Source organism: Physeter macrocephalus, chromosome 15 (assembly GCF_002837175.3).
Source record: "Physeter macrocephalus isolate SW-GA chromosome 15, ASM283717v5, whole genome shotgun sequence".
Classification (NCBI taxonomy): domain Eukaryota; kingdom Metazoa; phylum Chordata; class Mammalia; order Artiodactyla; family Physeteridae; genus Physeter; species Physeter macrocephalus.
This window is the reverse complement of record NC_041228.1, coordinates 212560-240078: the sequence shown is the minus strand read 5'-3', so window position 1 is coordinate 240078 and position 27519 is coordinate 212560. Positions and strand designations below refer to the sequence as shown.

General features: G+C 53.2%; 1 protein-coding gene across 1 annotated transcript in view; it reads right to left on the bottom strand.

Annotated features, from left to right (window-relative positions):
- ARHGAP39 (Rho GTPase activating protein 39) overlaps positions 1-27128 on the bottom strand; it is a 62838-nt gene extending 35710 nt beyond the window's left edge. The window contains exons 1-2 of the mRNA XM_028500460.1: positions 26812-27128; positions 2048-2210 (exon numbers count right to left, since the gene is read on the bottom strand). Coding sequence (XP_028356261.1) covers positions 2048-2127 — 80 coding nt within the window. The 5' untranslated portion in view covers positions 2128-2210; positions 26812-27128. The remainder of the gene's footprint in view (positions 1-2047; positions 2211-26811) is intronic.
- Positions 27129-27519: the final 391 nt, after the last annotated feature.

Genomic DNA, 27519 nt, shown 5'->3' with positions numbered 1-27519 from the left:
CATAAGGCCTTTTTTTTTTAAGAGTGTAAATTAAAGCTATTCAGAACAAGGCAATTATAATGCCGATGTGTTCGATATCAGGGTGTGCTCCAGCTGACAAGTAGCATTTTTTATTCTGCTTCCAAGTTTCAACAAACAACAATATTTTAAGTACCATGGACTGCTCTGCAGTGTGGATGCACCGTGTCCACTGTTCCTGGACTCTGTGATGGGCCTGGTCCTCACCACCACTGGGATGGTCAGGAGCTTCCAGGGGTTCGGAGAGAAGGGGAGGCACCCTGCTCCTTGCCCTCTGCCGCAGGCCCAGTGTTTCACTTGGGAGCACGGGTGGGCTTTGGCAGAGGGTTGAGGGGGCAGCTCTTCTCTGAGGACCTCAGAGAACCTTCTCTGAGGACCTCATCCCTACTCTTTGACGTGCTCAGGGTGGGGAGGAGAGAAGGCACAGTCCTGCAGGGCGATGAGCCCCCCGATCACTTAGTACGCACGCGCACGCACGCACACACACGCGCGCACACACACACGCGCACACACACGCGTGCACACACACACACACGCACACCCTCTGTAGCAGAACGGGCAAGCGACTTTGAAACCATCTTGGACATATTATCAGTCGCACAAATGAGTCACTGCACTGAGGCTCTTGGAAACAGGGCCCTCCTGGAGGAGGGCAGGACTGTGGTACAGGAGTGGCAAGAAAGCGCCCCAGAAGAGGCCCGGGACTGGAGACGTCCACGCGGACTCAGCGTCCCTAGTTCCTCTGCTTAAAGGGTCAAGGAACACACGTATCGCAGGAGCCACGAGCACACGCGCTGGTCCTTAGACCTTAGTCTTCCCTTGGGGAACAGGGCCCCTCAGAGAAACAGCTGACGGCGGGTTGGGGGGAGGCAGCACAGGATGCACCTGGCGCCCGGGGAAGCCACCAGGAATCACAGGGGCCAGCCTGGAGGAGTCTCACCGGCCCACCTGGTACAGCAGAGCACCAAGTCATTAAGCGCGGATGCAGGAGAAACCACGTAAAACAGAACGGATCTGTGATCCCACACTGAGAGGGACCCACAAGAGAGCACAGCAATGGGGAGGAGGGGCTCTAGCTCCGGGGGGCGGGGGGCACCGGCCGGCCGCTGTGGACCGGGCGCCGGGGCTGGGAAGCCGTCCAGCTCCGCACCCACCCCGGGAAGGCCCAGGTCAAGGAAGAAACGGTGGAAGCCCCGCAGCTGGCGAGGAGCACGGCAGCAGGTGGGCAGCAGGTGGCCGTGAACTGCAGAAGCACACACTCTGCTCAGAAGTCATCAGAGAAACCAAACCGAGGGCTCTATCTTAACAAGGGCGGCTTCCCTGAACAAGTGTCTATGTCGCAAAAGGCAGAGAAAGGAAGTGGGACTCTTCCAGGTTACAAAACACAAAGGGGACGTGCAGCAGACTCGGGGTAGGCGGTGCTGGAGGGGCCGGAAACGCCAGGAAGCACGGCAAGGAGCCAGCGGCCAAAGCCGGACCAGGCGGCACAGGAGGCGGGTGCCTCCCATCGCACAGATTTACGCACGGCGCCTCCTGTCCTGGGAGATGTGAGCAAACACGAGGCCGGATGTGCGCGCCCCCCAAGAAGACTCCGAACAGTGCTGTTTGTGGAAGGAGCAGCGGCCGCGCGGCGGCACAGAGCATGAATCTGGGTAAGGGGACCTGACGCTCAGAGCACTCTTCCTGTTCGTGCAACTTGTGGAATTATTCCCAAATAAAGCCATAAATTAGAAAAATGCAAGCGATCACCTGTGGCCGCCTGCCTCGGCGTGGATGCCCAGAGGGCGCCTAAGGGGCTGGACCCAGCTGAGGGCTGGCAGGGTGTCCACTGCCCGAGGAGAAGCCCTCCCTGCTCTGCAGCCCGTTGGCGACTGGAGGTGGGGCCCCCCGGGGATGCCAGATTCAGAAAGCAGCACACAGCGCCTCGTGGAGGAGAGTGGGGCCAGGCCGCGTAAGCAGGCAGGACAGCACTGACAAGCCGAGGAAAAGCCTCCTGCTCCGCTGGCCCCCGGTAAGTCAGCCTCCTTACCTCGTGCTAGATCCTGAAATCCGAGACTCCTGCAGGCCGGCATGACGGCTCTCGCATTCGTAGTCCTGTGTCTGGGACATCGCAGCCTCTTCCTGAGGACCCAGGTGGACGGATGTCAGCAGGTCAGTGGGACGCCCTCAGCATCAGCCGGGAAGGCACCTCCCTGAGAGCAGAAGCCACATTATTACGCCTTTGGGTTTGGGGAACCAGTAACTCCCAGCCTAGCCCCTCATGGCCCGGGTCGCCGGCGAGAACGAGGCACACTCGTGCCTGAGCTGGTTTCTGAGCTTCCTGCGCCCGACCCTGAACCCCAGCCGGGATCCGGCCCCTGCCCAGCCCCCGCGGAGGGCATGCAGACCCCCTCGCCAGCTGGCCCTAGGCAAGCTGCCTGCCCCCTCTGAGAGCTGTGTTCTTGCCTGGTAAACAGGGACAGCCCTACCCACCTGGAGCTATCGTGTCCACAAGTGAGGGGCACGCGGCACGCCCTCGACTGGGCAACACTCAAGGGCGACCTATGCACACGCAAGGCCCCCAGATTTAGGACAGAGGGGGCTGTTCAAACACGGTGCTGCATTGACACGATTTACACATGGGAAACAATGAACCTTGACCCCTACCTCATCCAATACATTAAACTCAATTCTAGGTAAACCGATGTTCTGAACATTAAAAGTAAGACAGTAAGACTTTTAGAAAAAATGTAGAAGAAAATCTTTGTGGTTTGAGAGTAGGTGCACATAATCAGACACAAAAAGCCACTAACCACAAAAGAAACATTAACAAATTGGACTATAATATTAAGAACCTCTGCTTATAAATTTTTACCATTATGAATATTACTCAGCCATAAAAAAGAATGAAATAATGCCATTTGCAGCAACATGGATAGACCTAGAGGTTTTCATACTAAGCGAAGTAAGTCAGAAAGAGTAAGACAAATACCATATGATATTACTTGTATGTGGAATCTAAAATACGACACAAATGAACTTATTTACAAAACAGAAACAGACTCGCAGACATAGAGAACAGACTTGTGTTGGCAAAGGGGGTGGGGTGGGGGAGGGAAGGACTGGGAGTTTGGGATTCGCAGATGCAAACTAGTATATAATGAATGGATAAACAACAAGGTCCTGCTGTGCAGCACAGGGAACTATATTCAGTATCCTGTGATAAACCGTAATGGAAAAGAATATGAAAAAAGAATATATATATGTATAACTGAATCACTGCTGTACAGCAGAAATTAACACAACATTGTAAATCAACTATACTTCGATAAAATTTTTAAAAATAAATTTTTTCCATTACAAGAAAAAAGACAAATCCAGGGTAGGAGATATTTGATGCATGGAATATGTGTAATGCATTACATAAATGTGTGTACATTATCTGATCTGACAAAGGACTATTTCCAGAACATATAGAAGATTCCTAGAAATAAATAAGAAAAAAACATAATCAATAGAAAAAAGGACAAAAGACTTGAAAGCACACGTAACAACAACACAAACCTAAACGACTAATAAACACACAGAAGTGCACCCCCCCCATCAGTCATCGGGAAATGCTAATTAAAAGCATAATGGGGGCTTCCCTGGTGGCGCAGCGCTTGAGAGTCCGCCTGCCGCTGCAGGGGACACGGGTTCGCGCCCCGGTCGGGGAAGATCCCACATGCCGCGGAGCGGCTGGGCCCGTGAGCCATGGCCACTGAGCCTGCGCGTCCGGAGCCTGTGCTCCGCAATGGGAGAGGCCACAACAGTGAGAGGCCCACATACCGCAAAAAAAAAAAAAAAAAAAAAAAGCATAATGGGACACTAGCATGCCCACCAGAATGGAAAAGAAAACCTATCCCACGCTGGCAAGAGTGTGGAGGCTCACCGGCTGCAGGACGCAGGTTAACACCCTCCAACCGGGTTGGCAGCACCTCCTAGACTGCACGTACCCCGAGGCCCTGTCATCCAGGGCTGCCACTTCCAGCGACAGGGGCCAGCAGAGGCCACATAGCCGCTCACCAAGACCTGCACATGGCATTCCCAGCAGCCGCAACGGGAAACTGCCAAACGTCCATCACAGCAGAAATGGTACACGGGAGTTGCCCCCGACAACCTGGGTGTGGCTCCCGGGGGCTGAGAGACAGGAGCCTGACACACTGGAGTCACCAGCGATTCCCTTACATAAGTTCAACATCAGGCACACGAGCCTCTGCGGGCATGCATCAGAAGCAGCCGCCTCTATGCCGGGTAGTGACAGGTGGGCCCAAGGGGCAGGGCCACCGTTGAGCATGTGTTGGTTTATAAAAGCTCTCAGAGGGACTTCCCTGGTGGTCCAGTGGTAAAGAATCCGCCTTCCAATGCAGGGGATGCAGGTTCGATTCCTGGTCAGGGAACTAAGATCCCACATGCCATGGGGCCACTAAGCTTGCACACCTCAACTAGAGAGCCTGCATGCTGCAAACTACAGAGCCCACGCACTCTGGAACCCACGCGCCACAAGTACAGAGCCCACATGCCCTGGAGCCCGCGTGCCACAACTAGAGAAGAGAAAAACCTGCATGCCACAACTAGAGAAGAGAGAAGCCTGTGCGCCGCAACGAAAGATCCCGCGTGCCGCAACTAAGACCCGATGCAGCCAAAAATAAATAAATAAAAATTAAAAAAAAAGCTCCCGGAGTTCCACGCCATCGCTTTCACACCGTTTTGTACACAAGCCTCACTTCAGCAAAGCGTCTGAAGGAGGGGGAGTGGCAGCATCGCAGGGGTTGCCCGCGCCACTCCCTGTCCTCGTCCCAGCCGCCGCCGGGACGAGGCCCTCTCGGGAGGAGGCCGGTCCACAGCTCCTGTCTGTGCGGACCAAGCAGGGCTAAAACAGGTTCAGGGCACGAGGTGGCGACACAGCCAGCCAGGGGCCCAGGGGCAAGGGACGCTGCAGGCCAATCAGACACTTTCTCTAAGGCCCAGAAGGACTGTGACACCCCATGTCTCATCCGACTCCACTCAGTTCCCGGGCTGGAGAACAGGCTCCCAGCTGCCTCCTTCCTACCACTGGAATGTCCACACAACTACCAGGAATGCTTAAGACTGCCAGGAATGCCATTTTTAAAAAATGAAACAAGTCTTTCTAATTGTCTAAGAGAAAACAGGTGAGGGCTTCCCTGGTGGTGCAGTGGTTGGGAGTCCGCCTGCCGATGCAGGGGACACGGGTTCGTGCCCCGGTCCGGGAAGATCCCACATGCCGCGGAGTGGCTGGGCCCGTGAGCCATGGCCGCTGAGCCTGCACGTCTGGAGCCCGTGCTCCGCAACGGGAGAGGCCACAGCAGTGAGAGGCCCGCGTACCGCAAAAAAACCCCAAAACAAACAGGTGACCTTCTTGTATGGCTTCAACATTAAACAAAAAAAAAATTAAAACAGCACTGTTAGTGAACTTTTGGAAAAAGTAAAAGGTACCTACCATAACCTGAGAGCAACTCAAACCAATGTCTTCAACCTGTGCACCTCCTTCCACTCATCTGCCATCCTTCCCGGCTGGTCCAGAGCAGCAAGGCTACCACCTCCAGTGCATCTGGCTGCCCTCCTCATTTCAGTGCCAGCTAAGGCATCACCTCCTCCAGAAAGCCTTCTCCAATCTGGGATAGACACCTCATCATGGCGACCCAAACGCCCTGGGTCTGAAATCAGGTAGTGTTGGCCCTTCAACTTTGCTCTTCATTTTTGAAGTTGTTTTAATTATTCTAGGTCCTCTGCATTTCCATATGAATTTCAGAATCAGCTTCTCAGTTTCTCCAGAATAGGCTGCTATGATTTTGCTTGCAGTTGCATTGACTCTACCCGTCAACATGAAGAAAACTAACATCGTAACAATTCTGAGTCTTCAAATCTGTGAACAGGGCATATCTCTCCATTAGTTACTAGTTTCTCTCAGCAATGTTTTGTAGGGATTTTTAGTGCAGAGATCTTGTACATATTTAGTCAAATTTACCTGTATTTCATATTTTTGACACTAACAAAATATAAAACAATTTCCAATTGTTCGTTACTAGTACAGAAGTATATCATTTGGTTTTGCATATTGGTAACCTTGCTAAACTCACTCATTAGCTCTAATTGTGCCCTCCCTTTCAAAAATTTCATTAGAACTTCTGCATAGATGATCATGTCAATGGTGAACACAGACAAATTTTACTTCTTCCTTTGCAATATGGATCATTTTCTTGTTCTTCCTTCCCTGCCCTGGCTAGAACCTCCGCTAAGATGCTGACTAGGATCGGTAGGAGCAGACACAGTTGCCTCATTCCTGATCTCAGGGGAAGCAGACAGTGTCTCACTTAAGTATGATGTTAGACTTCCCTGGTGGCACAGTGATTAAGAATCCGCCTGCCAACGCAGAGGACACGGGTTCTAGCCCTGGTCCGGGAAGATCCCACATGCCGCGGAGCAGCTAAGCCCACGCGCCACAACTACTGAGCCTGTGCTCTAGAGACCGTGCGCCACAACTACTGAAGCCCGCACGCCTAGAGCCCGTGCTCCACAACGAGAAGCCACCACAATGAGACGCCCGCACACAGCAACGAAGAGTAGCCCCCGCTCGCCGCAACTAGAGAAAAGCCCACGTGCAGCAATGATGACCCAACGCAGCCAAAAATAAAACTTATTAATTTATTTTTTAAAAAGTATGATGTTAACTGCAGATGTTTCATAAATGGCCTGTGTTGGGTTGAAGAAATTTCCTTGAATTCCTACTTTGCAGAGCTTTTTAAAAATCAGAAATGGATGTTGGATTTTGTAAATCGTTTTTACCATGTCTATTGAAATGATCACATGATTTTTCTTTTTTGGTTTCAGAATAGTTGAATTCCATTGATTAACTTTCTAACGTTAAACCAACCCTGTATTCCTTGGACAAATCCCAATTGGTCAGGATATATTATCACTTTTATATATTGTTGTATCACGTATATATATTGTATATATTATATATTGTTAACAAAATAAAATTTTCCTGTTTTTTTTGTTTTGTTTTGTTTTGCAGTACGCGGGCCTCTCACTGTTGTGGCCCCTCCCACCGCGGAGCACAGGCTCCGGACGCGCGCAGGCCCAGCGGCCATGGCTCACGGGCCCAGGCGCTCCGCGGCACGTGGGATCCTCCCGGAACGGGGCACAAACCCGTGTCCCCTGCATCGGCAGGCGGACTCTCAACCACTGCGCCACCAGGGAAGCCCAACAAAAATAAAATTTTGTTAAGAATATCTGCGTCTATGTTCATATGGAAGATTAGTCTGTACATTATTCTTCTGGTGATGTCTGTCTGGTTTTGGTATCAAGATAATACTGGCAAAATAAAATGATTTGAGAAATATTCCCTCCTCTCAATTTTCTGGGAGAGTCTGTGCAGAATTGCTATTATTTCTTCCTCAAATGTTTGGTAGAATACACCAGTGAAGCCATCTGGGCATGCATTTTTTTGAGTGAGCTTTAGTGGGTTTTGTCTTTCAACGAATTTGTCCCCTTCATATAAGTTGTCGAATTTATTGACATAAAATTGTTATAGTATTCCTATATTATCTTTTTAAGATCAATAGAATCTGTAGTGATGCCATCTCTTTTGTTCCTGATATAGGTAATTTATGTCTTTTCACTCTTTTACCTAATCAGTTTGGTCAAAAGCCTGTCAATTTTATTGACCTTGTTTAAAAAAAGACAGTTTTTCAATTTATCAGTTTTCTCTATTATTTTTCTACTTTGATTAATTTCCGCTTCGATCTGTTACTGCCTTTCTTTGCATTCTTTTGGATTTAATTTGCTCTTTTTCTAATTTAAGGTAGAAGTTGAGTTCAGTGATTTGCGACCTTTTAAAATTTTAATCCAATTTAGGCATTTAGTGTTATAAAATTTCCTTTAGAGTACAGCTATCACGATATCCCACAAATTTTGATATGCTATATTTTCATTTTCACCCAGTTCAAAATCTGTCTCATTTCCCTTTTGATTTCTCCTTTGACTCGTGGATTATACAGAAGTATGTTATTTACTTTCCCAATAGCTGGTGATTTTCCATATTTTTTTAAAAAATATTTATTTATTTGGTTGCGCTGGGTCTTAGTTGCAGCAGGCGGGCTCCTTAGTTGTGGCACGCGAACTCTTAGTTGCAGGATGCATGTGGGATCTAGTTCCCTGACCAGGGATTGAACCCAGGCCCCCTACATTGGGAGCGCACAGTCTTATCCTCCGCGGCACGTGGGATCCTCCCGGAACGGGGCACAAACCCGTGTCCCCTGCATCGGCAGGCGGACTCTCAACCACTGCGCCACCAGGGAAGCCCAACAAAAATAAAATTTTGTTAAGAATATCTGCGTCTATGTTCATATGGAAGATTAGTCTGTACATTATTCTTCTGGTGATGTCTGTCTGGTTTTGGTATCAAGATAATACTGGCAAAATAAAATGATTTGAGAAATATTCCCTCCTCTCAATTTTCTGGGAGAGTCTGTGCAGAATTGCTATTATTTCTTCCTCAAATGTTTGGTAGAATACACCAGTGAAGCCATCTGGGCATGCATTTTTTTGAGTGAGCTTTAGTGGGTTTTGTCTTTCAACGAATTTGTCCCCTTCATATAAGTTGTCGAATTTATTGACATAAAATTGTTATAGTATTCCTATATTATCTTTTTAAGATCAATAGAATCTGTAGTGATGCCATCTCTTTTGTTCCTGATATAGGTAATTTATGTCTTTTCACTCTTTTACCTAATCAGTTTGGTCAAAAGCCTGTCAATTTTATTGACCTTGTTTAAAAAAAGACAGTTTTTCAATTTATCAGTTTTCTCTATTATTTTTCTACTTTGATTAATTTCCGCTTCGATCTGTTACTGCCTTTCTTTGCATTCTTTTGGATTTAATTTGCTCTTTTTCTAATTTAAGGTAGAAGTTGAGTTCAGTGATTTGCGACCTTTTAAAATTTTAATCCAATTTAGGCATTTAGTGTTATAAAATTTCCTTTAGAGTACAGCTATCACGATATCCCACAAATTTTGATATGCTATATTTTCATTTTCACCCAGTTCAAAATCTGTCTCATTTCCCTTTTGATTTCTCCTTTGACTCGTGGATTATACAGAAGTATGTTATTTACTTTCCCAATAGCTGGTGATTTTCCATATTTTTTTAAAAAATATTTATTTATTTGGTTGCGCTGGGTCTTAGTTGCAGCAGGCGGGCTCCTTAGTTGTGGCACGCGAACTCTTAGTTGCAGGATGCATGTGGGATCTAGTTCCCTGACCAGGGATTGAACCCAGGCCCCCTACATTGGGAGCGCACAGTCTTATCCACTGTGCCACCAGGGAAGTCCCAGATATTTTTATAGTTTCTAATTTAATACCGTTTTTGTCAAAAAAGTTATGGTGCAGAAAAATGGTCTATCTTGGTAAATATTTCATATGCACTGGGAAAAACATGCTGTTGGGTGGAATGCTCTATATATGTCAAATTGGTTGATTGTGCCAACACTAATTTTCTGTCTACCTGTTCATCATTTACTGAGGAAAGGGTACTGAGAGCTCCAACTATAATTGTGGCTTTGCCTATTTCTTTTTGCAGTTCTCTAAGTTTTTGCTTCACGTTTCATAGCTCTGTTATTAAGTACATAAAATTTATAGTATCTCCTTGAGGAATTAACCTCTTTATCATTATGAAATATCTTTACCTGGTAGTTTTCTTTGCTCTGGAATGAGTACATTTGATATTATTACAGCAGGTCCAGCTTTCTTTCCATTAGCATTAGAATTGTATCTCTTTTGCCTTTCTTTTACTAACCTATTTGTCTCTTGATATTTAAAGTGGGTTTATTGGGTAAGCCAGCATATAATTGGGTCATGCTTTTTTATGCAATCTGACAATTTCTGCTGTTTAATTGGGGTGTTTAAACCATCTATATTGGTGATTGTTGACAAGGTTATGTTGAAATCTACCCTCGTTTCCTGTTTGTGATTTCTCCCATCTGTTCTTTGTTTCCCCTTTTCCTTTTTCTGCCTTCTTTTGAATTATTTTATGTGATTCAATTTTATCTCCACTGTTGACTTATCAGCTGTATGTAATTCATTGTTTTGCTATTTTAGTAGCTGCTTTTGGGTTTGTAGCATCCATATTTAATTGATCATAGTCTGCCTTCAAGTGAAATTATATTTCTTCAAGCATATGAGTTTGCCATTTCTCCTGGCCTTTGTGCCATTTTTGTCATACATTTTATTCTATTTATGTTACAATCCCCCAACTCTGCTAAATTGTTATTATTTTTAGTTAAATAATTATGTTTTAAAGAGATGCCGTTTAAAGAGAATTAAATAATAAGAAAGCGTCATATATTTAGTCATGTAGGTACGTTTCCAGGACTCTCCGATTCTTTCACATAGATCCAGATTTCCATCTGGTTTCATTTTCCTGCAGCCTGAAGAATTTCTTATAACATTTTTTGCTGTGAAGGTCTTTCAGCTTTTGTATGTTTGAAGTATCTTTATTTCACCTTCATTTTAGAGATATTTACCCTGGTGTCGGCTCCTAGGCTGACAGTTTTCATTCAGCACTTGCACACGGTGCTCCAATGTCTCCTCATTTGCATTGTTTCCAAAGAGAAATCTGCCATCGTCCGTATCTTTGCTCCTCTGTGTGTAATTATGTCTTTTTTTCTGGCTGCTTTTTTTTTTTTTTTTTTTGGGCGGTATGCGGGCCTCTCACTGTTGTGGCCTCTCCCGTTGTGGAGCGCAGGCTCTGGACACGCAAGCTCAGCGGCCATAGCTCACGGGCCCAGCTGCTCCACGGCATGTGGGATCCTCCCAGACCGGGGCACGAACCCGCGTCCCCTGCATCGGCAGGCGGACTCTCAACTACTGCGCCACCAGGGAAGCCCTCTGGCTGCTTTTAAGACCTTTCTCTCCATCACTGACTGGGAGCAATTTGATTATGATGTGTCTGTGCATGTTCCTTGTGCTCAGGGTCTAAGATTGTTTGATCTAGGTTTATAGTTTTCATAAAATTTGGAGGCTTTTCAGCTATCATTTCTTCAAGTAGTTTTTCTGTCCCTCCCTCCCTCTTTGGGAACTCCAATTACACAAATCTTAGCCTCTGCCCACTGCCCCACAGCTCAGTCATGCTCATTTTTGCACTGTTCACTTAAGAGCACTTTTCCTCTCCTTGTTTTAGTTCAGATAGTTCTTACTGCTTTGTCTTCAAGTTCACTAATCTTTTCTTCTGCAACATCTAAACTACTGTTAATCCCATCCAGTGTGTTTTGCATTCAGACATTTTAGTGTCAAACCTAGAAGTTTAATTTGGATCTTTAGTTCAGTGTCTTTACTTCACCAGGTCTCTACTTAAAGTCTCAAATATCTCCTTGAGCTTTCTGAACATATGGAATGTAGTTATAATAACTGCTTTAATGACCTTGTCTGCTAAATCTAACATCTGAGTCAGTTTTGTACCCGTTTCAACTGAATTTTCACTGCCTAATGAGTTGTATTTTCCTGTTTCTTTCTATGCCTGGTAATTTTGATTGGATGCCAGACACTGTGAATTTTACCCTTTTGTAAGCTGTATATTTTTGTATTCCTATAAGTATTTTTGAGCTTTGTTTGGGGATACAGTTACTTGGAAACAGTGTGAAGCTTTTGGTTCTTGTTTCTAAGATTGTTCAGGGGCACATAGCTGCATTTATTCCAGGGCTAGCTGTTTTCCACTGAGTAGTCTGCCCAGTGCCCTGTGAATTATGAAGGTTTTCAGTCTGCCTGATGACAAGACACTCTTCACAGTGTTGTGACAGCTCTGGGTACTGTTCCCTTTAATCCTTCTGAGTGACTCTCCCTGGCCTCTGGTGGTTTCCCCACACCCACACACTGATCAACACTCTGCTGGAAACTAAGAGAAGCCCTCTGCACATCTCCAAGTTCTCTCTGTTTGCTGCTCTCTGCTCTCTGGCGCTCTTGCCTGCAAACTCTAGTCCCCTTAGTTGCCCTGGACTGTAAGCTCCAGCTCCTTTATGGAGGGAATCTGCCAGGCTCTGCATCCTTACACCTCCCTGAATGCCGTAAGAGCTGCAGAAACCATCAGGCTCATCTTGTTTGATTCTCATCCCATAAGCGTCACTGTACTTTGTTGCCTCATACCCAAAGTTTAGAAGACCAAGGTTTCACAACTATTGCCCAGCTTTTTATGAGTTTCGAGTGGGAGTGCTAATCTGATCCCTGTTTCTCCATCTTGTGTGCAGGTGGATGTAGTGTAGTCACACACATAAGTCATTATAACTGTGATGTGCCATCTGTCTCCCCACTAGAGGGTGAGGGCAAGCTCCTTGAGGGCAGAGATGATGTTTGTTTTGTTATATCCTTGATACATAGTAACCAATCAAACATTTACTGAATAAACACACTCCTTAATCACCTGGAATTTATTTTGGCATACTGTACAATTAAGGACCTCAAATGTTTGTTCTGTTACATACTGTATGACTCCAAGTATTAAGACAGTTTGGACAAGGCAAAACTATATTGCCAGTAAAAAGATCATGGATGCCAGTGATTCAGGAGGGAGGATGGTTGAATGGGGGAACACAGGGGATTTTCTACAGTGGCGAAACGGTTCTGTGTAATACGGCCATTGTGGATACCTGACAATATGCATTTCTCAAACCCAAAGAACTTTACAGCAAAAAGAGTGAAACTTAATGTACGCAAATTTAAAAGAACATAATTCAGGAAGTCAGAAGTTCTCAGGATGGGGCTTCCCTGGTGGCGCAGTAGATAAGAATCTGTCTGCCAATGCAGGGGACACAGGTTCGAGCCCTGGTCCAGGAAGATGCCACAAGCCACGGAGCAACTAAGCCTGTGCGCCACAACTACTGAGCCTGAGCTCTGGAGCCTGCAAGCCACAACTACTGAGCCCACGTGCCACAACTACTGAAGCCCGCGTGCCTAGAGCTCGTGTTCCGCAACAAGAGAAGCCACCGCAATGAGAAGCCCGCGCACAGCAACGAAGTGTAGCCCCCGCTTGCCACAACTAGAGAAAGCCCGTGCACAGCAACGAAGACCCAATGCAGCCAAAAATAAATTAATTTAAAAAAAAAAAAAGATGATCCTGGAGGATCTCGTACAGTCAGAAAGTAAGGAAGACTTAAGACAAAAACAAAACCCCACGATAGGGCTTCCCTGGTGGCGCAGTGGTTGAGAGTCTGCCTGCCGATGCAGGGGACACGGGTTCGTGCCCCCGTCCGGGAGGATCCCACGTGCCGCGGAGCGGCTAGGCCCGTGAGCCATGGCTGCTGAGCCTGCGCGTCCGGAGCCTGTGCTCTGCAACGGGAGAGGCCACGACAGTGAGAGGCCCGCGTACCGCAAAAAAAACCCAAAAAACAAAAACAAACAAACAAAAACCCCACGATGAAGGGGTCTGCCAAAGGGACAATGGTGCTAAATAAAAGAGCTCCTAACGACCAAAGCTGGAACATTTTGAGGAAAAAAAAAAAAGTCATTCCGATTATAACGCAAAGTATAAAAGGATATCCGTAAGTCCATACTGATATAAATAAGTGACCCAATAAGGAAGTAAAATGGAGAGAAGAGACAAATATCCCCTGCAAACACCAATCCATGCAGATGCTCGGCCCTTAGGGACCCTCCTCCCGCGGGTGCCCCAGCCCGGCCCGGCCCGGGGAGCTCCCGGAGGGCCCCCCTCACCCGCCTGTGCACAGCCACCCCAACCTGAGCAGAGGGCAACGGTCCACGCTTTACAGAGGGTTCCGTTTGGGCACCAGGTCCTGGGCCGCGCTGCCCAATTCTTCCCAAACGTGACTCTCAAGGCGCAAAGCCAGGCCCTCCACCCAGGGGGTCTCGTGCCCCCCCGGCTGCCCCACTGCCCGGCGCCTCTCTGACCATCGTCCAACCGTCTTCCGTCTGCTCCTCTCTGGGCCGCACGGCATGTTCTCTGCAGGCAGCTGTCCTGGGGACTTGCTCTTCCCGCTGTCTGCCGTTACTCGTGGGGCTCTCACGTCTGTCACAGCCCTTGTCCCCCAGCTCCTTTCTCAGCTCTGCCAGCGCCCGCTGCCCGCATCCTGCCCCCCAGAGCCCCTCCTCCCGTGCATAGCTGAGCTCCGCTCCTGCCCCCGGGGCTGCCTCCTCCTCCTTCCGGGGTCTACATGAGGGTCCCCTGCTGGCTCCTGATCACTGCTCGTCTATAAATGAGGGCAGGGACGGGACTGAGCGGGGAGCTCCCACCAGCTGTGTTGCTCCAGAATGCTCGACTGCCAAGTTTCCTCACAGGTTCTGCTCTGGAAATGAGTTTCTGGTCTTAGGACATTTTTTGGTTGCAAGTGACAGAAACCCAACTCAAACTTAAGACGGAGCAGCCGGCACCCGTGCCCAGTAGGGCTGTCCGGTTCCTAGGAAGCCCCGGGCCGCTCTCCCCTATACTCTGCTCTCTCAAGAGCCACACAGTGACACCCCCAAACACGGCCAGAAGCTTCTTCCCTCTGGCTCCAGCAAGAGTCTCCTGGCTTCTGAGTGAGCACCGGGGCCTCAGTCTTGACGGGCGCTGCGAGGGGGCAGGCGGGGAGGCGGCTCCGCGGGTGTCCGAAGGCCCTCCTGCAAAAGCTCCTTCGCGTGACTGTCTGCCTGCCTGCCAGGTGACTCACTGGGAGGCCTCTGGTCAGCCCCCACAGTACAGGCGACACGGCCCAAGGCACTGCCAGAGGCCGGCATGGCCACAGGGAAGCACCGTTTCGCCTCTCTTCTTCCCCATCTCACCGCTTAAGTCTGGATCTTGTAGAAAGGGCGGCTGGAGCACCTGGGCCTTCCTCGTTCAGCTCCTCTCTCACCAGATGCCCACCCACATCCGGTTTACCCCAAGGCCCACCCAAACCACAGACCCCATTCTGCCAAGTAAATGTCGTCAACGGTGCCCCCAAAATCCTCTTTGTTAGCGAATACTCAGCCCTGCTCAGGGCTCTGGCTTTCGCTCCTCTTCCCTGTCTGGCCGCCATCCTCCTCTGGCTGTGGCTATTCCTTAGATTCACTGTAGATTAAATCCTGTTCCCTATTTTTCATTCTTTTTGTCCATTTCAGTGAGTTTCAGGGAGGAAAGAAGAATAAACAAGTCTCTACTCAGCCATCATTTCCAGAAGGCCTATGTTCCATTCTCCATGCTGTTCTTAAAACGTTTTCCAAGTTCTGAACAATGAGCCCATCTCAGTTTCATGTGGGCTGGCACTTCCGCCTCCACACCTCCCGCAGCAGCTGTTCTCACTGACCTCCACCACCCCCCAAATGCACGGGCCACGCTGTTATGCTGAAAATTGTGGCCCAACCCGTCAGCAAGTCATGGAATCAACCCGTAGGTCAGAACCAGCTTTTCAGACCTTTCTGGGAAAGGATGTCAGACGGTACCCCACACAGAAAGGACACTGCTGTTTGCAGTCAACTGGACGCAACGTGAAGTGAATCTCGGAGGCTGGTGCTGCCCTTCAAGCTCCCGGAAAGCTGCCACTCTGGGGACAGCAGGCGGCTGCTGCCCAGCCTCGGGGTCGCATGACAGGCAATCAGGACACACAGACCCTGCTCTGCTCACCCGCGGTGTGCGTCCCCAACCCCTCACCTTCTTGGGCTTTCCTCACCAACAAAACCGCACCAGAGCCCCCGCAGGACCGTTTAGAGAGAACAAAATCTCTATCACATGTTCACGAGCCAAGGTCTGGGACACAAGCTGGCCTGTGACAGGAACAGCCCACCACCAGCGTCCTGTTCGGGTTCCCCAAACCTTCCAGGTGCACAGCGCCCTGGCTCCCAGAGGAGGACGGCGCGACAGGGCTGTCGTTCTGCACGACGCCAACGCCAGCCCTCCTGTCACCTCCAGCGCCCACGGGGCAGCCAGTCCCGACCCCTCCAGGCTGAGCCCCCAGCCTCCAGCCGCCTCAGCCCCACAAGACGATGCGGGGGCTTCGGCGAGGGGACGGGGGTGCAGGACAGAGACGGGGCCTCCACGAAGGAGGGGCAGTGGCGCTTCGAGGCAGAGCATGTTTCCTTATCACTTCGACCTCCTCGTGACTGTTTAAAAGCGCGCCGGGTCAGATCCTGCTCAGTCTGACCCCAGAACCCAGACCTGCTCCGTGAGCCAGCAGCACTCACTGCAGTGAAAGGCCGGCTCCTCCAAACGACACTCGGTGGAGGCGTGGACTCTTCTCACACTCGCTCCGGGGGACACGCGGGACCGTGCGCAGCCCCGCCCACCCCCGCCCAGGAGAAGACAGAGGGTCCCTGAGGAAGAGGAAAGTCCTGAAAACGCTGCGGGACGACTGAAAGCACAGAGAAGAGCGGCAACAGGCCGTCTGCCCAGGACTCGGTGGTTTCCTAGGGCGCTTCCCACCCGCGCCGCGGGCGAGGGTGGCGCCGGGGCAGGCGGGCAGGCTCCCCGTGGGTGGGCGTGTGGAGACGCGGACGCCTGGCGCTTCCCTGCCCCGCTCTTCTGCTGTGTCTCGCGCTTCGGGCCTTCCCCACTTACGGATCTGGATGTTTTGCCTGTTCCCACGGGTGATTTAACGGGAGGCTGCGAAAGGAAGCTCCCGGCAGGGTCGGCCGGGCTGCCCTCACCCTGTCCTGGCCGGCTCCCCAAAATGCTCCATGCACACCCCTCACCTGAAGGAGGTCTGCTCCCTTGAAAGTCACCGCAGGAGGGACACCCTCCCCGCCAAGGCCCCTCAAAAACCCCCGGCGCCCCGCGCCCCCTGGCGCCCCCGTTGGTGAGCCGGAGGCCGGCTCCGCCCCGGGGCCCGGCTGCCCTAGCTCAAGAGGACGAGGAGCCCCTGGACCCAGCACCTGGGCTCCGCAGCCCCGCCTCCTGAAGAGCACCTGGCGCCAGGGGAAGTAAAGACACCGAAAAACTCACAAACAGTTCACTGGGATGTGACGACGTCTGCCCTTTGCCGAGTGCTGCCGAGCTCTCTGCAGCCGCACCGCCCGCCGACCTCACCACGTGGTCGCTCGGCGCCCTTCCCCCGCTGCGCGGGCAGGTCAGCTTGTCCTTGTCCCACAGACCCGGCCGGTGCTGAGGCCGGAGCTGCGGAGGGGCAGCCGGACCGCCGCTCGCTCCTCCCCGCCCCCACTGCAGGAACGCTCCGGTCACACGTGGGCGATAAGGTTCTTGATTCCAACTTCCTACGCGAGTTCTGGAACAGAAACGCTCTGTGCCGGCTCCTGATGGGGTCTGCTTGGAGCACGAGCCCCAGGAAGCTGCAACCTGCAGGCCGGGGGCCGAGGGGGACGCTCTGCCCGGTGCCGCCTGCGTGGCGCGGTGTGTGAGCCTCGTGAGCGTGTGAACACGTGTGAGCACGGCGCCCATCGCCCGCCGGAGCGACAGCCTGAGGCCTGATGGGTCCCGGGCCACCCGCCTCCGTGCTGCACCCCACTCCCCCGGGGCGCTGAACCGGCAAGGGCGGGACATCCCAAGACCCCCGCAGCCCACAGCCACTGGCGGTGCCCCTGGCGGGCAGGGCTGGTCACTGGGACACTGAACAGCACCCTCACCCACTGGTGTGTCCAGACAGACAGGAGCCGCCTCTAGGAGGCCGCCCAGCCCTGCCCTACCCAGCCCGGGCTGCTGTCCTCCCCACCTCCATGCAAGGTGGTAGGGGCCAGCCAGCCTGCCCGACCTCGCAGTCCTGCCTGCCATGGCCTGAGTCACTCCCATAAGCCGACTGCCTCCCTGAGGACCTCCCCGCCCCCAAGGCTGAAAGGCCAGCAGATATTTCTGGAATGCAAAGCTGGCCAATTCCCACCAGCAGACAGACCACGCGGCTGAACACAGCCCAGCAGAGAGGTGGCCCAGCCAGGAGGTGGAGCCCTTCTCAGGCAGCAGCGGAGGTGGGGGCCTGCGTCCACGGGGTCAACAGCGAAACCCAGAGATGCTGACCGGCAAGGAGTCCCAAGGTCGGCAAAGTCACGTCTCAGAAACAGGAGGAAAATGTGGTTTCCTCCCCAGAAGCAACAGCAACACCTCCCTCCCACGACCCAGCAAGCAAGGAGGAGGGAGCGGAGCAGGAGGGAGGGTGATGCGTGGTTCCCAGTCATTCTCATAGCTCTCAGGCCCAGGGGAGCGGAGGCACTGGGTGACCACAGCCTTCGTCAGGACTCACCCAAAGTGTGGGACAAAATATTAACCAAACACAGAGGAAAGGAAAACAAAGTGGAAACCTTTTATCTATCTGACGGAAAACCCTCAGGAAACACAGAGCTGAGCCCCTGCACACCTGCAGATGGTGCCGGCAGTCACAGTAACAGACCCCACAGGTCCCACAGGGCCCTGTGCAGGAGGCCTGGGGCAAGCCCTTCTGTCAGACAGTGTCTGAGGGGGCTTCCCCTTCCTGGGGGGGCGGAGGGGGATGTCCCATCCAGTTCCTCGCTGAAGGTTCCAGAAAACCACTGATAAACATGAGGAATGTTTCATCAGCTCAGACCGTCAGAGACTCCTTTCTGCCAAGTTCCACTAGCAGAAGAGACGGTGCCTTCCTGACAGGGCCAAGCCTGCCAGGCCACTGGGAGAGCTGGGACCCGTCGTGCATGGGACACGCCCCCCACCAACACACACACAGGAGGCTTGCCCCAGGACCTACTGGGAGTAAAGACTTCAGAGAACACTGCCATTTCTGTCACAATAATGAAATAGACAGCTTTGACCAACCCTCTTAAGAGAGAACAAACACACTATTATGACAGTTTTAAACTACTGAAAAAAATTTTTAACCCATTGATGAGATAGGAAGAAAGTTCGGAACCTCAGAGGGCAAAAGCTAAGTAAAACCAGCAACAGGGGAAATCAAGGTACCCCTCTGCTGTCTGCATCTGAGGGCCTGGCTGATCTTGAGCATCTGTACTGCTTAGAAGAGGCAGGGGAGCGAACAGAAAGCCTTGGATGTGCCCAGGTGATGACCCTCTCGGAGACACCCCCAAGGCTGGGGCCCTGAAGACATCAGGTAAACGAGGGCCACTAGGAAACCCAGCCCTCCCACCCTGAGGAAGCAGGAGCTGCGGGGGGAGAGGGAGAGGTCAGCCCATACCTGGGATGGAACTAAACAGACTCACAGTGTTCTAAGAGCACTGAACTGTTTGGAGGAGAGTAAAAATATCAATTAATTTAGATTTTGATAAATGAATTCTGTGTGTTAAAATATCCAGGGCAGCCACTATGGAAGCCGCGTGAATGAATTCCAGTCTAGTTGAGGAGAAAAAAGAAATGAAAAAAGATCAACCCAAAAGAAGTTAAGGGCTTCCCTGGTGGTGCAGTGTTTAAGAATCCGCCTGCCAGTGCAGGGGACATGGGTTCGAGTCCTGGTCTGGGAAGATCCCACATGCCATGGAGCAACTAAGCCCATGCGCCACAACTACTGAGCCTGCGCTCTAGAGCCCGCGAGCCACAACTACTGAGCCCGCACGCTTAGAGCCCATGCTCTGCAACAAGAGAAGCCACCGCGATGAGAAGCCCGTGCACTGCAACAAACAGTAGCCCCTGCTCCCCGCAACTAGAGAAAGCCCGTGCATGGCAACAAAGACCCAACGCAGCCAAAAAATAAATAAATAGATAATAAAATAAAATAGAAGTTAAGAAAGGAGGGAAAAAGTAATCTGTCCCCAAATAACAGGACAAATAAAGTGTGAAATAAGACGGTAAAAATAAATTCAAATAAAATAATTTTCATAAACATAAACAGACCAGCAGTCTAGGTAAGACAAAGACTGTCAGACCAGATTTTTAAAGATCCAGATACATTCAAACATAAGGATGTGAAACCGTGAAGGTCAAGAATGGACAAGACACTCTGACCCGAGGGAAAGCTGGTGCGGCTCTGGGGTGTAGGCAGAAGGCACCTCCAGAAGCAGGCCTGACGGGCCGGCCCACCGCACGGTGGGGTGGGGGGCCTCACATCTGTGAGAAGGAGGAGCCAGCGCAGCTAACCGGGCTTCATCTCAGGGGACCACCCTTGGAACATCTCTGAAAACTGACCCCATACCAGGGCATAAAAGTCAGAGCTCCCAACAAAGGTCAAAGGCCCAGCTGCTCAGTCACAGCCCCACCCGTGGGTACAGCAGCGAGTCAGGGAGTGAGAAGGCCCGGCCCCAGCAGTCATCCGTGGTCACAGCTCGTGGCAAAAAGGAAGATATATGCACCGCTTCCACAGCCAGCGGCCTCGGGGTCGCGGCTGAGAAGCGACCTTTTGGGGAGGGACTGGAAAGCTGGCAGGACCATCATGTGCTATGAACAGGTGAGGCTGCAGCTGCCTGCTGCGGTGGCGTCTCTAAGGAACCTAGAACCCCAGTCACCCCAAGGGCACCTGCGCACCACTCCACCGCGCTCAGGGGGGGCGCCTGCACTCCCTGTGCAGCACACATGGGAGAGCAGGTCATGATAGAGACAGCCTTCTGTATGCACAAGGGCAATCACCCCACAAGCAACTGTGAGGACGAGGACGGGGTGGGGGCAGGAAGCATGGAACCCACAACTCAGCAGGCGGCCTGAGTGCAACATGACACTGCCCCGACCACCTGTGAAGACACACTTGCTCCACAAAACTGCCTCAGCTTCAGCATCTAAACTGGCACAGACATTGCCCTGGCTGCATCATTTACTGAGCACCTACTGTATACAGTAAAACGCGTGGGAAGAGCTGTACAAACACCATCACATTTCCTCTTGCACACCTGGGGACGCGGCAGCTGTGTCCGTCCTCACCTTATAGGACAGAAAACAAGGTCCCGTTTCTAAAAGGCCAACATCTGAGCTCATGTTCTGGAGCTCCTGCTGGGCCCAGCATGTGCCACAGGAGCCGGCCTGTCCGTCTATGCTTCTCTCCCTCCTGTCTGCTAGGAGCCCCGTTCCCTGGGGCTCTCCAGGTATTTTGTTTTAACGTCATTAGATTTTTAAAAAAATATTTATTTATTTATTTGGCTGTGCCAGGTCTTAGTTGTGGCACGTGGGATCTTCATTGCGGTATGCAGGATCTTTAGTTGCAGCACATGAACTCTTAGTTGCAGCATGTGGGATCCAGCTCCCTGACCAGGGATCGAACCCAGGCCCCCTGCATTGTGAGCGTGGAGCCTTAGCCACTGGACCACCAGGGAAGTGCCCCTCCAGGTGTTTGAGTGGAGGCCCCGCCTGCACCCCACCCCATGGGATGGGTGCAGGGCAGAAGCAACGTCCCCGAGGATCACAGGAGAAGACACGCCCTGCCTGCTGGAAGCGCCAGCATGGGGCTCAGGGCCTGCAGCTGCTGGGCCACTTTGTCCCCAACAGGGAGAGGCTTCTCAAAAAAAAAAAAAAAAAAAAGGAGGCAGAAATAAATAATAGGAAAAAAGAGAACGACCACCTGGCATCTGGATCCAGCCACCCCTGAAGCAGGTACTTCTCAGTACCTGTCCAAACGAGAGGACTGAATCCCTTGTCCTAAAGCTGGGGTGCACTGGGGCCATTTAAGCCATTTAAGCCCCCACACCTGCTGATGTTATGAGGCAGCAGGGAAGAGAGAGGGAAGGGGGAGAAGGGGAAGGGGGAGAAGCGGGCCAGGGCACAGTGGAAAGGAGTCTCCAATCCCACCCCTTCTCCAAGGGCCTTGGTTGCAGCAGGCTGCCCCTCCAGGCCGCAGTACAAAAGGAAAGTAAGGAGGATTCACCAAGTCCTCAAAAAGCTGCACCCCCGAAAGAGCTGGCGCTTCCGGAGTGGCTGGGGGCATGCAGGCTCTCACCCAGCCTGTCACCTCAACGTGGATAGCGTCCAGGTGGCTCCTTACTCTGTGGTTATTGTAATGTCCAGAGTGAAGCCACTGTGGGAGGCTCATGAAGAGCTGGGACTGAATGACAGGAAAGCGGCAGCAAACACTCAGAGCTGGAGAGCGGTTCTCACACCCGGAGGAGACAGCGATGCCCGGAGATGGTCGCTCCGCCACCACGAAGGGCCACCAAAGAGAGGACGGAACAGGACAACGCAGCCTCAGGCATACAGACACCCGAGCGAAAGGAGACCCAGACGCGGCCGTAGCGGAAGAACTTAAACCTCTCCCTGGATAACCAACAGAGTAAGCAGAGGACAAAATCAGGCCCACAGCTGTCCCGAGCAGAGCTGACCTGCAGGTAAGTGCGCTGCCAGCCCTCTCTGGTGTCTGCCTAACCTCAGCCACCAGCCGCTTCCTGACCCTGTCAGCCCTGGGGTTTTAAACAGCGCACGTGGGATGGATCATGTGCTCCTCGAGATCTCAACTGTTTCCTGGATCCCCAGAGCTGCCGGTTCACTCTCCATGGGATTTTTCTTAGAAAACTGGGCGAAGTTTTCTACATGTTCAGAGCAGGGTGTCATCTGCTGCGGCACCCCGTGCGACGGATTTCCCGCTTCGCCGCACACCACACGTCGCTCGACAGGTGCACGAGTAGCAACCTGGGTGGCAGCACAGGCCGAGCCAGGGCAGCATGACGGGTGCAAGAGGCAGGGAGACAGCGCGTCAGGGCAGCCGCCACACCAGCAGGCGCTGACTCGGTGCGTCAAGCAGGTGGTCGGCCACACGCACCTGGGTCGGGACGAGGTCCATGTTTTGGATGCAAGCTTCGGAGAAATCAGCACACAACAGGAACTCCACTTTCCCGCCCAGTGTGTTACGGGCACAGCGAACTAGCCGAGACGACCGAGGTGAGGGTGCGAGGCGGCGAGGAAGCCCGCGTGGAGAGGGTGCTGGCGGCCTGCGGAGACAGGCGGCGGGGCGGGCCCAGGAGAGCAGGGAGGAGGGACAGCAGGTGCAGGGATGCGGGGTGGTAGCCTGCGGAGAGGCCAAGAGCTGTTCTGTTCGTTTTTAAGCTGTGAGAACCAACAGCAGGTGTGCACTGGAAAGCAAAGCTGGTGCAGGAAAGCAGCACGACAAAGGTGGCCAGAGGGCACCGATGCGGGGCCACGGGGCCACGGGGCCGCGCTTCAGCTGGAAAACTCCAAAACGCTTGTTACTGAGAGGCGTGTGCTGGAGCTGACAGGCTCCTGCTGGCATCACAGAGTCCCGGCCCAGCGTGGGGCGCCCAGGGACGGGCCCTGCTCCGGGAGACCTTCGACACACTCTCCGCTGACCTCTCGTCCGCACACGAGCAGCCTGTCTACTTCAAATGCGAGTCCAGAAAGCAAGAACCGTCTTCTCCAATCCCCCCCGGGGCCCAGGCGCCCGTCCTCGCCGGGCCTGACCTCTCCAGGCACTCAGCTGCCAGTGCACGGAGCAGGGGGGCCTCGGACGGGCACACGTGGAGCGGGGCGTCCTCCAGGGGCGCCGCAGTGGAGCCGATTCATATGGAAAGTGAACAGGACCCTCCAGCCGGCCGCTGAGGGCAAGCCCAGGGTCCCGGCAAACAGAGGTGGCCGGCGGGCACGGGGTGGGCTCGGCGCTCTGCGTCTTCCAGCCACAGGCAGCCTGGGGCGCCGCCGCTTTGGGCCCGCCTTCCCTTCTGCGAGAGCTTTCTCCTGGCTCCCATTTCTTTCTCCTGAAAAAGGGCAGGTGGGAAGAGCTAAGGTTTTGCAAATGTAGGCGTCTGAAAACGCCTTTCTCCTGCCTGGACAGCTGGCGGGCCGTCTGGCTGGGGCGGCAGGTCTGGCGGTGCCTCCGAGGTCGCCCTGCTCCTGCCGGCCGGTCCGCCCTCACGCCTTCGCGGGGTCCCTCTGCTTCCTGATCCTGTGCCGCTGAAGCTCCCGCACCAGCTGCAGCGGCGCTCCTGGTCTCTATTTCCTACTGTCTGTGTCTTTCCGTTCTCCTTTTGGATGATTACATTTGCCTCATTCACTGCACCTTTCTCTCTGCCCTGCCACCCGCACTCTGCCCCCGTCCCCTCCTGCACAGACTGCCTGCTCTCTGGGATGTAAGTCCTCTCACCTCAGAGACGTTGATGATGCTTCTCCACTTCCTTCTGGAAGCTCAGCTCCAAATCTGGGCCTGGTCAGGGCGGTACACTGGCCCGCTGGACGGGCGCCAGAGTAGGCCTCTCTGGCTGGACTCTCCCCGCCAAAGGCTGGTGCAGGGGGAAAGGCCTGGCCGCCAAAGTCCTGGGCAGGTACCTGCCTCCTCACTGGTGCCAGAGTCCCCACTCCCGTGACCTCTGTCTCCTCTCCCAGGAGGAAAGATTTCACACGCCTCCTGGGACAGGGAGGGGCAGTTGTCAACTCCAGGCAGGGAGGGAGAGGATCTAAGCACACAACTACTTCTCAAACAGCCCTGGGAGAACCTCCATGGTGCCCCACGGGCTTCCTCCTGAGTCTGTCCTAAGTGCCACCAGCATTTGGAACGCTCACCTCAAGTCTTAGGATTCTTTTTTTTTTTTTAACCTCCTTTCTCCTCTAATAACCAAAAGCAGGTGTGAAGCGCCTCTCTGCCCATCCTACGTTTCCACAGGGCACTCACCCTTCAGGGCTCACATGCACCCCACGGCTCCTGGACCACACCGTGGCTGCCACTTGAGGCCGAACCTCCTCCAGTGTCCAGTCCCTATGGATCTTCCCCAGCACCCGCACTGCCCTGCGCACACCAGCCTCCACGTGTCCCTCTGGGAGATGGGCAGGCGCCGACCAAGTGAAGCCCTACTGCCCAGGGATGGTCAGCGATTTGCACCCACACCCTTTGCCGTCCAAGCACAGGCTCCAAACTCAAGGAAGGGTGGGAGCCCCCAGGAAGCCTGCCCAGCCCGTGGCACTGGCTTGAGCGCTGCCTCCCCCATGAGTGTCCCAGGGATGCTCAGCTCTGCCCAGCTCTGAGCTCACGCTGAATCCTGACCTGAAGTGACCAAGACAACAGCACCACGTGGGCGACCAGAGAGCCCCTTGCGAGGCTGTGACCCCATGAGCTCTGCAAGGCCCCCCTGCCCGAGGCGAGACTGCCAGGGTCATGCAGACATGGGACAGGAGAGTTTGGCCAGTTATAAAAGAAGGGTTTATTCTGGATGATGTGATAGCTGCCAGGGTTCAACCGTCAGGAGCATTTGCTAATAGAATAATTCAAAATGTGAAGCATTTAAATTGCATTAGTTGTAAAAGTCGTTAAGTGCAACGTGGGCTAGACAGACCTCCTGCAGTCACCGCCCTTCACCACGGGGACTGAGGCACCAGCTCCCACTCTGGCCCACACGTAAAGGGCAGCAGTTCCACACTGTGAAGACCAGTCGGGGCCACGTCCAGCACAGGGACCAACAACCCAGATCTTAAGCAGTGTTTCCTCTGCTTGTTCCATACGAAGGCCACGAGCAGCCCAGCTCTGCCCGTGGTCGTCCCAGAATGAGGCTTGGAACTGAGCCTCTCGGGCAGGACGCTGTCATGACACAGCCAGAGCAGGTGAGGGCTTGGGCTCCCGCTCCAGGACCACCCTGCATCAGCACAAATCGCATGGCCGAGCCCCTGCGCTGGGGCAGACAGGGCTCGAGACAGGGGCTGCAACTCCCACGGCAAAAGCCTCGAGGAGGGAGCAAGGGACCAGGCAGCTGGTGGAATCCACACAGAGGATGCAGGGCTGCGACACATCACCAGGCCCCTCGGCGCCCGCTGACCCAAGTCCCCTGCACCACTGGTCACATGGTTTTCTCTGCCTCAGCAGGCACTACTTCAGGGGCATCACAGGTGAGAAGACCTGAGTGGTCACATGCATCTCTGTTTTAAGATACCCACCTGACACTCTCCATCCAATGATGGAAGAGCATTCAGCAGGCAAAGCTCATGCTGAGGACAACCAGAAAACTAAATCTAGAAAAAAGGTTTAAAGAAATCTACTTGGAGGCAAGGAAATGCTACACAGCAGCCAGGACCCAAGGGGCCAAGGCCCCGGCTGACCCTGGGGAAGGGAGCCTACTCCAGGGACCTGGGGGGCGGGGGGAAGGTGTGAGACTGGGCATCTGGCTGAGGAGGCGGGCAGGCAGGCAGCGAGTGGCCGCATGGCCGGCAGCACCCTGGGGGTCCATCTGGGCCGGGCCCACAGTGTCGCTAGGACTTCTGCAACAAGGCGTTAACTTTAAATATCCGTGACCAATGGATTCATGGAAACAGACGACAAGACCGAAGAAGTGGAATCCACAGAAACGGCTCACATGCCAAACACAAAAACTGAAACTGAGAACTCCACCGTCGGGTTCATGGACAGATGGACGCTGCAGACGCAGCTCGGGGAGCTGGGAAAAGAGCCAATAGATGGTCCAACCGCAACTACAGAGAGGAAAAGCGTGGAAAAACCGAAGAGACAGACACATGGAAACCATGAGAAGGGGCGCCACGCGTGTTCCCGTGGCCAGAGTGGACAAGAGGGCAGAAGCAAAATGTGAAAAGATGACTGCCGAGAACGTCCCCACCGGCCAAAGGCATCAAGCGACCAGCTCAGGGAGTGCTGCCGCGGGCACGTGAGGGTCTGGGTTACATCAAGACTGCACTGCTCCACCCGCTGTCACTTCCTTAGCTGAGCCTCCCAGGCTCCCATTTCTAGGGCGGCCAGTCATCCTAGGAAGGTGCCAGTACTGCAGCCTCTCCCAGAACCCACCCTCCCCACCGCCACCGGCCCAGCCCACTGGCACCATCCCGCCCTGTTCCCGCCTCACGTGGTACCCACAGCACCGCCCTGGGTCCCTCTCTCCCACCTCGCCTAACACCTGGTTCCTCACCCAAAATATAAAGTTACTTTTCTCTCCCCATTACTACCACACCAACCCCAAACCTCCAAAACACCAGCAAATTTGAGTGAAGAATCAGCAGTAGTACCGGGAAAGGGGCGGGAACATGTGAAGGAAACAAGGGAGAAACTGGCAGTCAGGTCACCTGGGCGGCTCGAGCTGTTCCCGCCGCCTCGGGCCGAGCAGGGAGCACAGAAGAAACCTGTCCTGGCCCCTAGCACTCCTATCGTCGCCGGCGATGCAGGCGCCGGAATGCGGCTGCCTGAAGGCTGCCGAGCGGCCGGGGCGGCAACCGCAACGGAGACCTGAGGAAACACGCGGGCGCCCCGCCGCGCCCCGCTCCGGCGCCGGGCACGCGCTCAGAGGCACACTCCACCGCTGGCCGCTGCCGTCGCCAGGGGCCGCCCTTCACCGCACACAGTAAAGAGCATCTGGGTCGTTTCCAGGACGGGGAGGACAGGGCGCGTCCGGGGGCAGAGCACCACACTGGAGGTCACCTTCCATCGCATTCTGAACTTACTGCTTCCCAGACCTCTAGACTCCAGAACCGCTACTGAGAAGTGCAAAGTCATTCGGATGCTCGATTCTCTGTCTCTTTCTCTCTGAAAGCCCTGCGAGGCTTCCACCTGTCCGGAGAGCTGCTGAGCGTGGAGCCCCTTCGACAGGGTTCCCAGACTTCAGTACTCTTCTCTGTTCTCCCACCCCAAATCTGGGTTCTGCTTCGTCTGGCACCCCTGGTGTTGCTGTGTAGTCTCTCTCTGAACCCTACAAAGTATAATTATTTCATGCAAACATG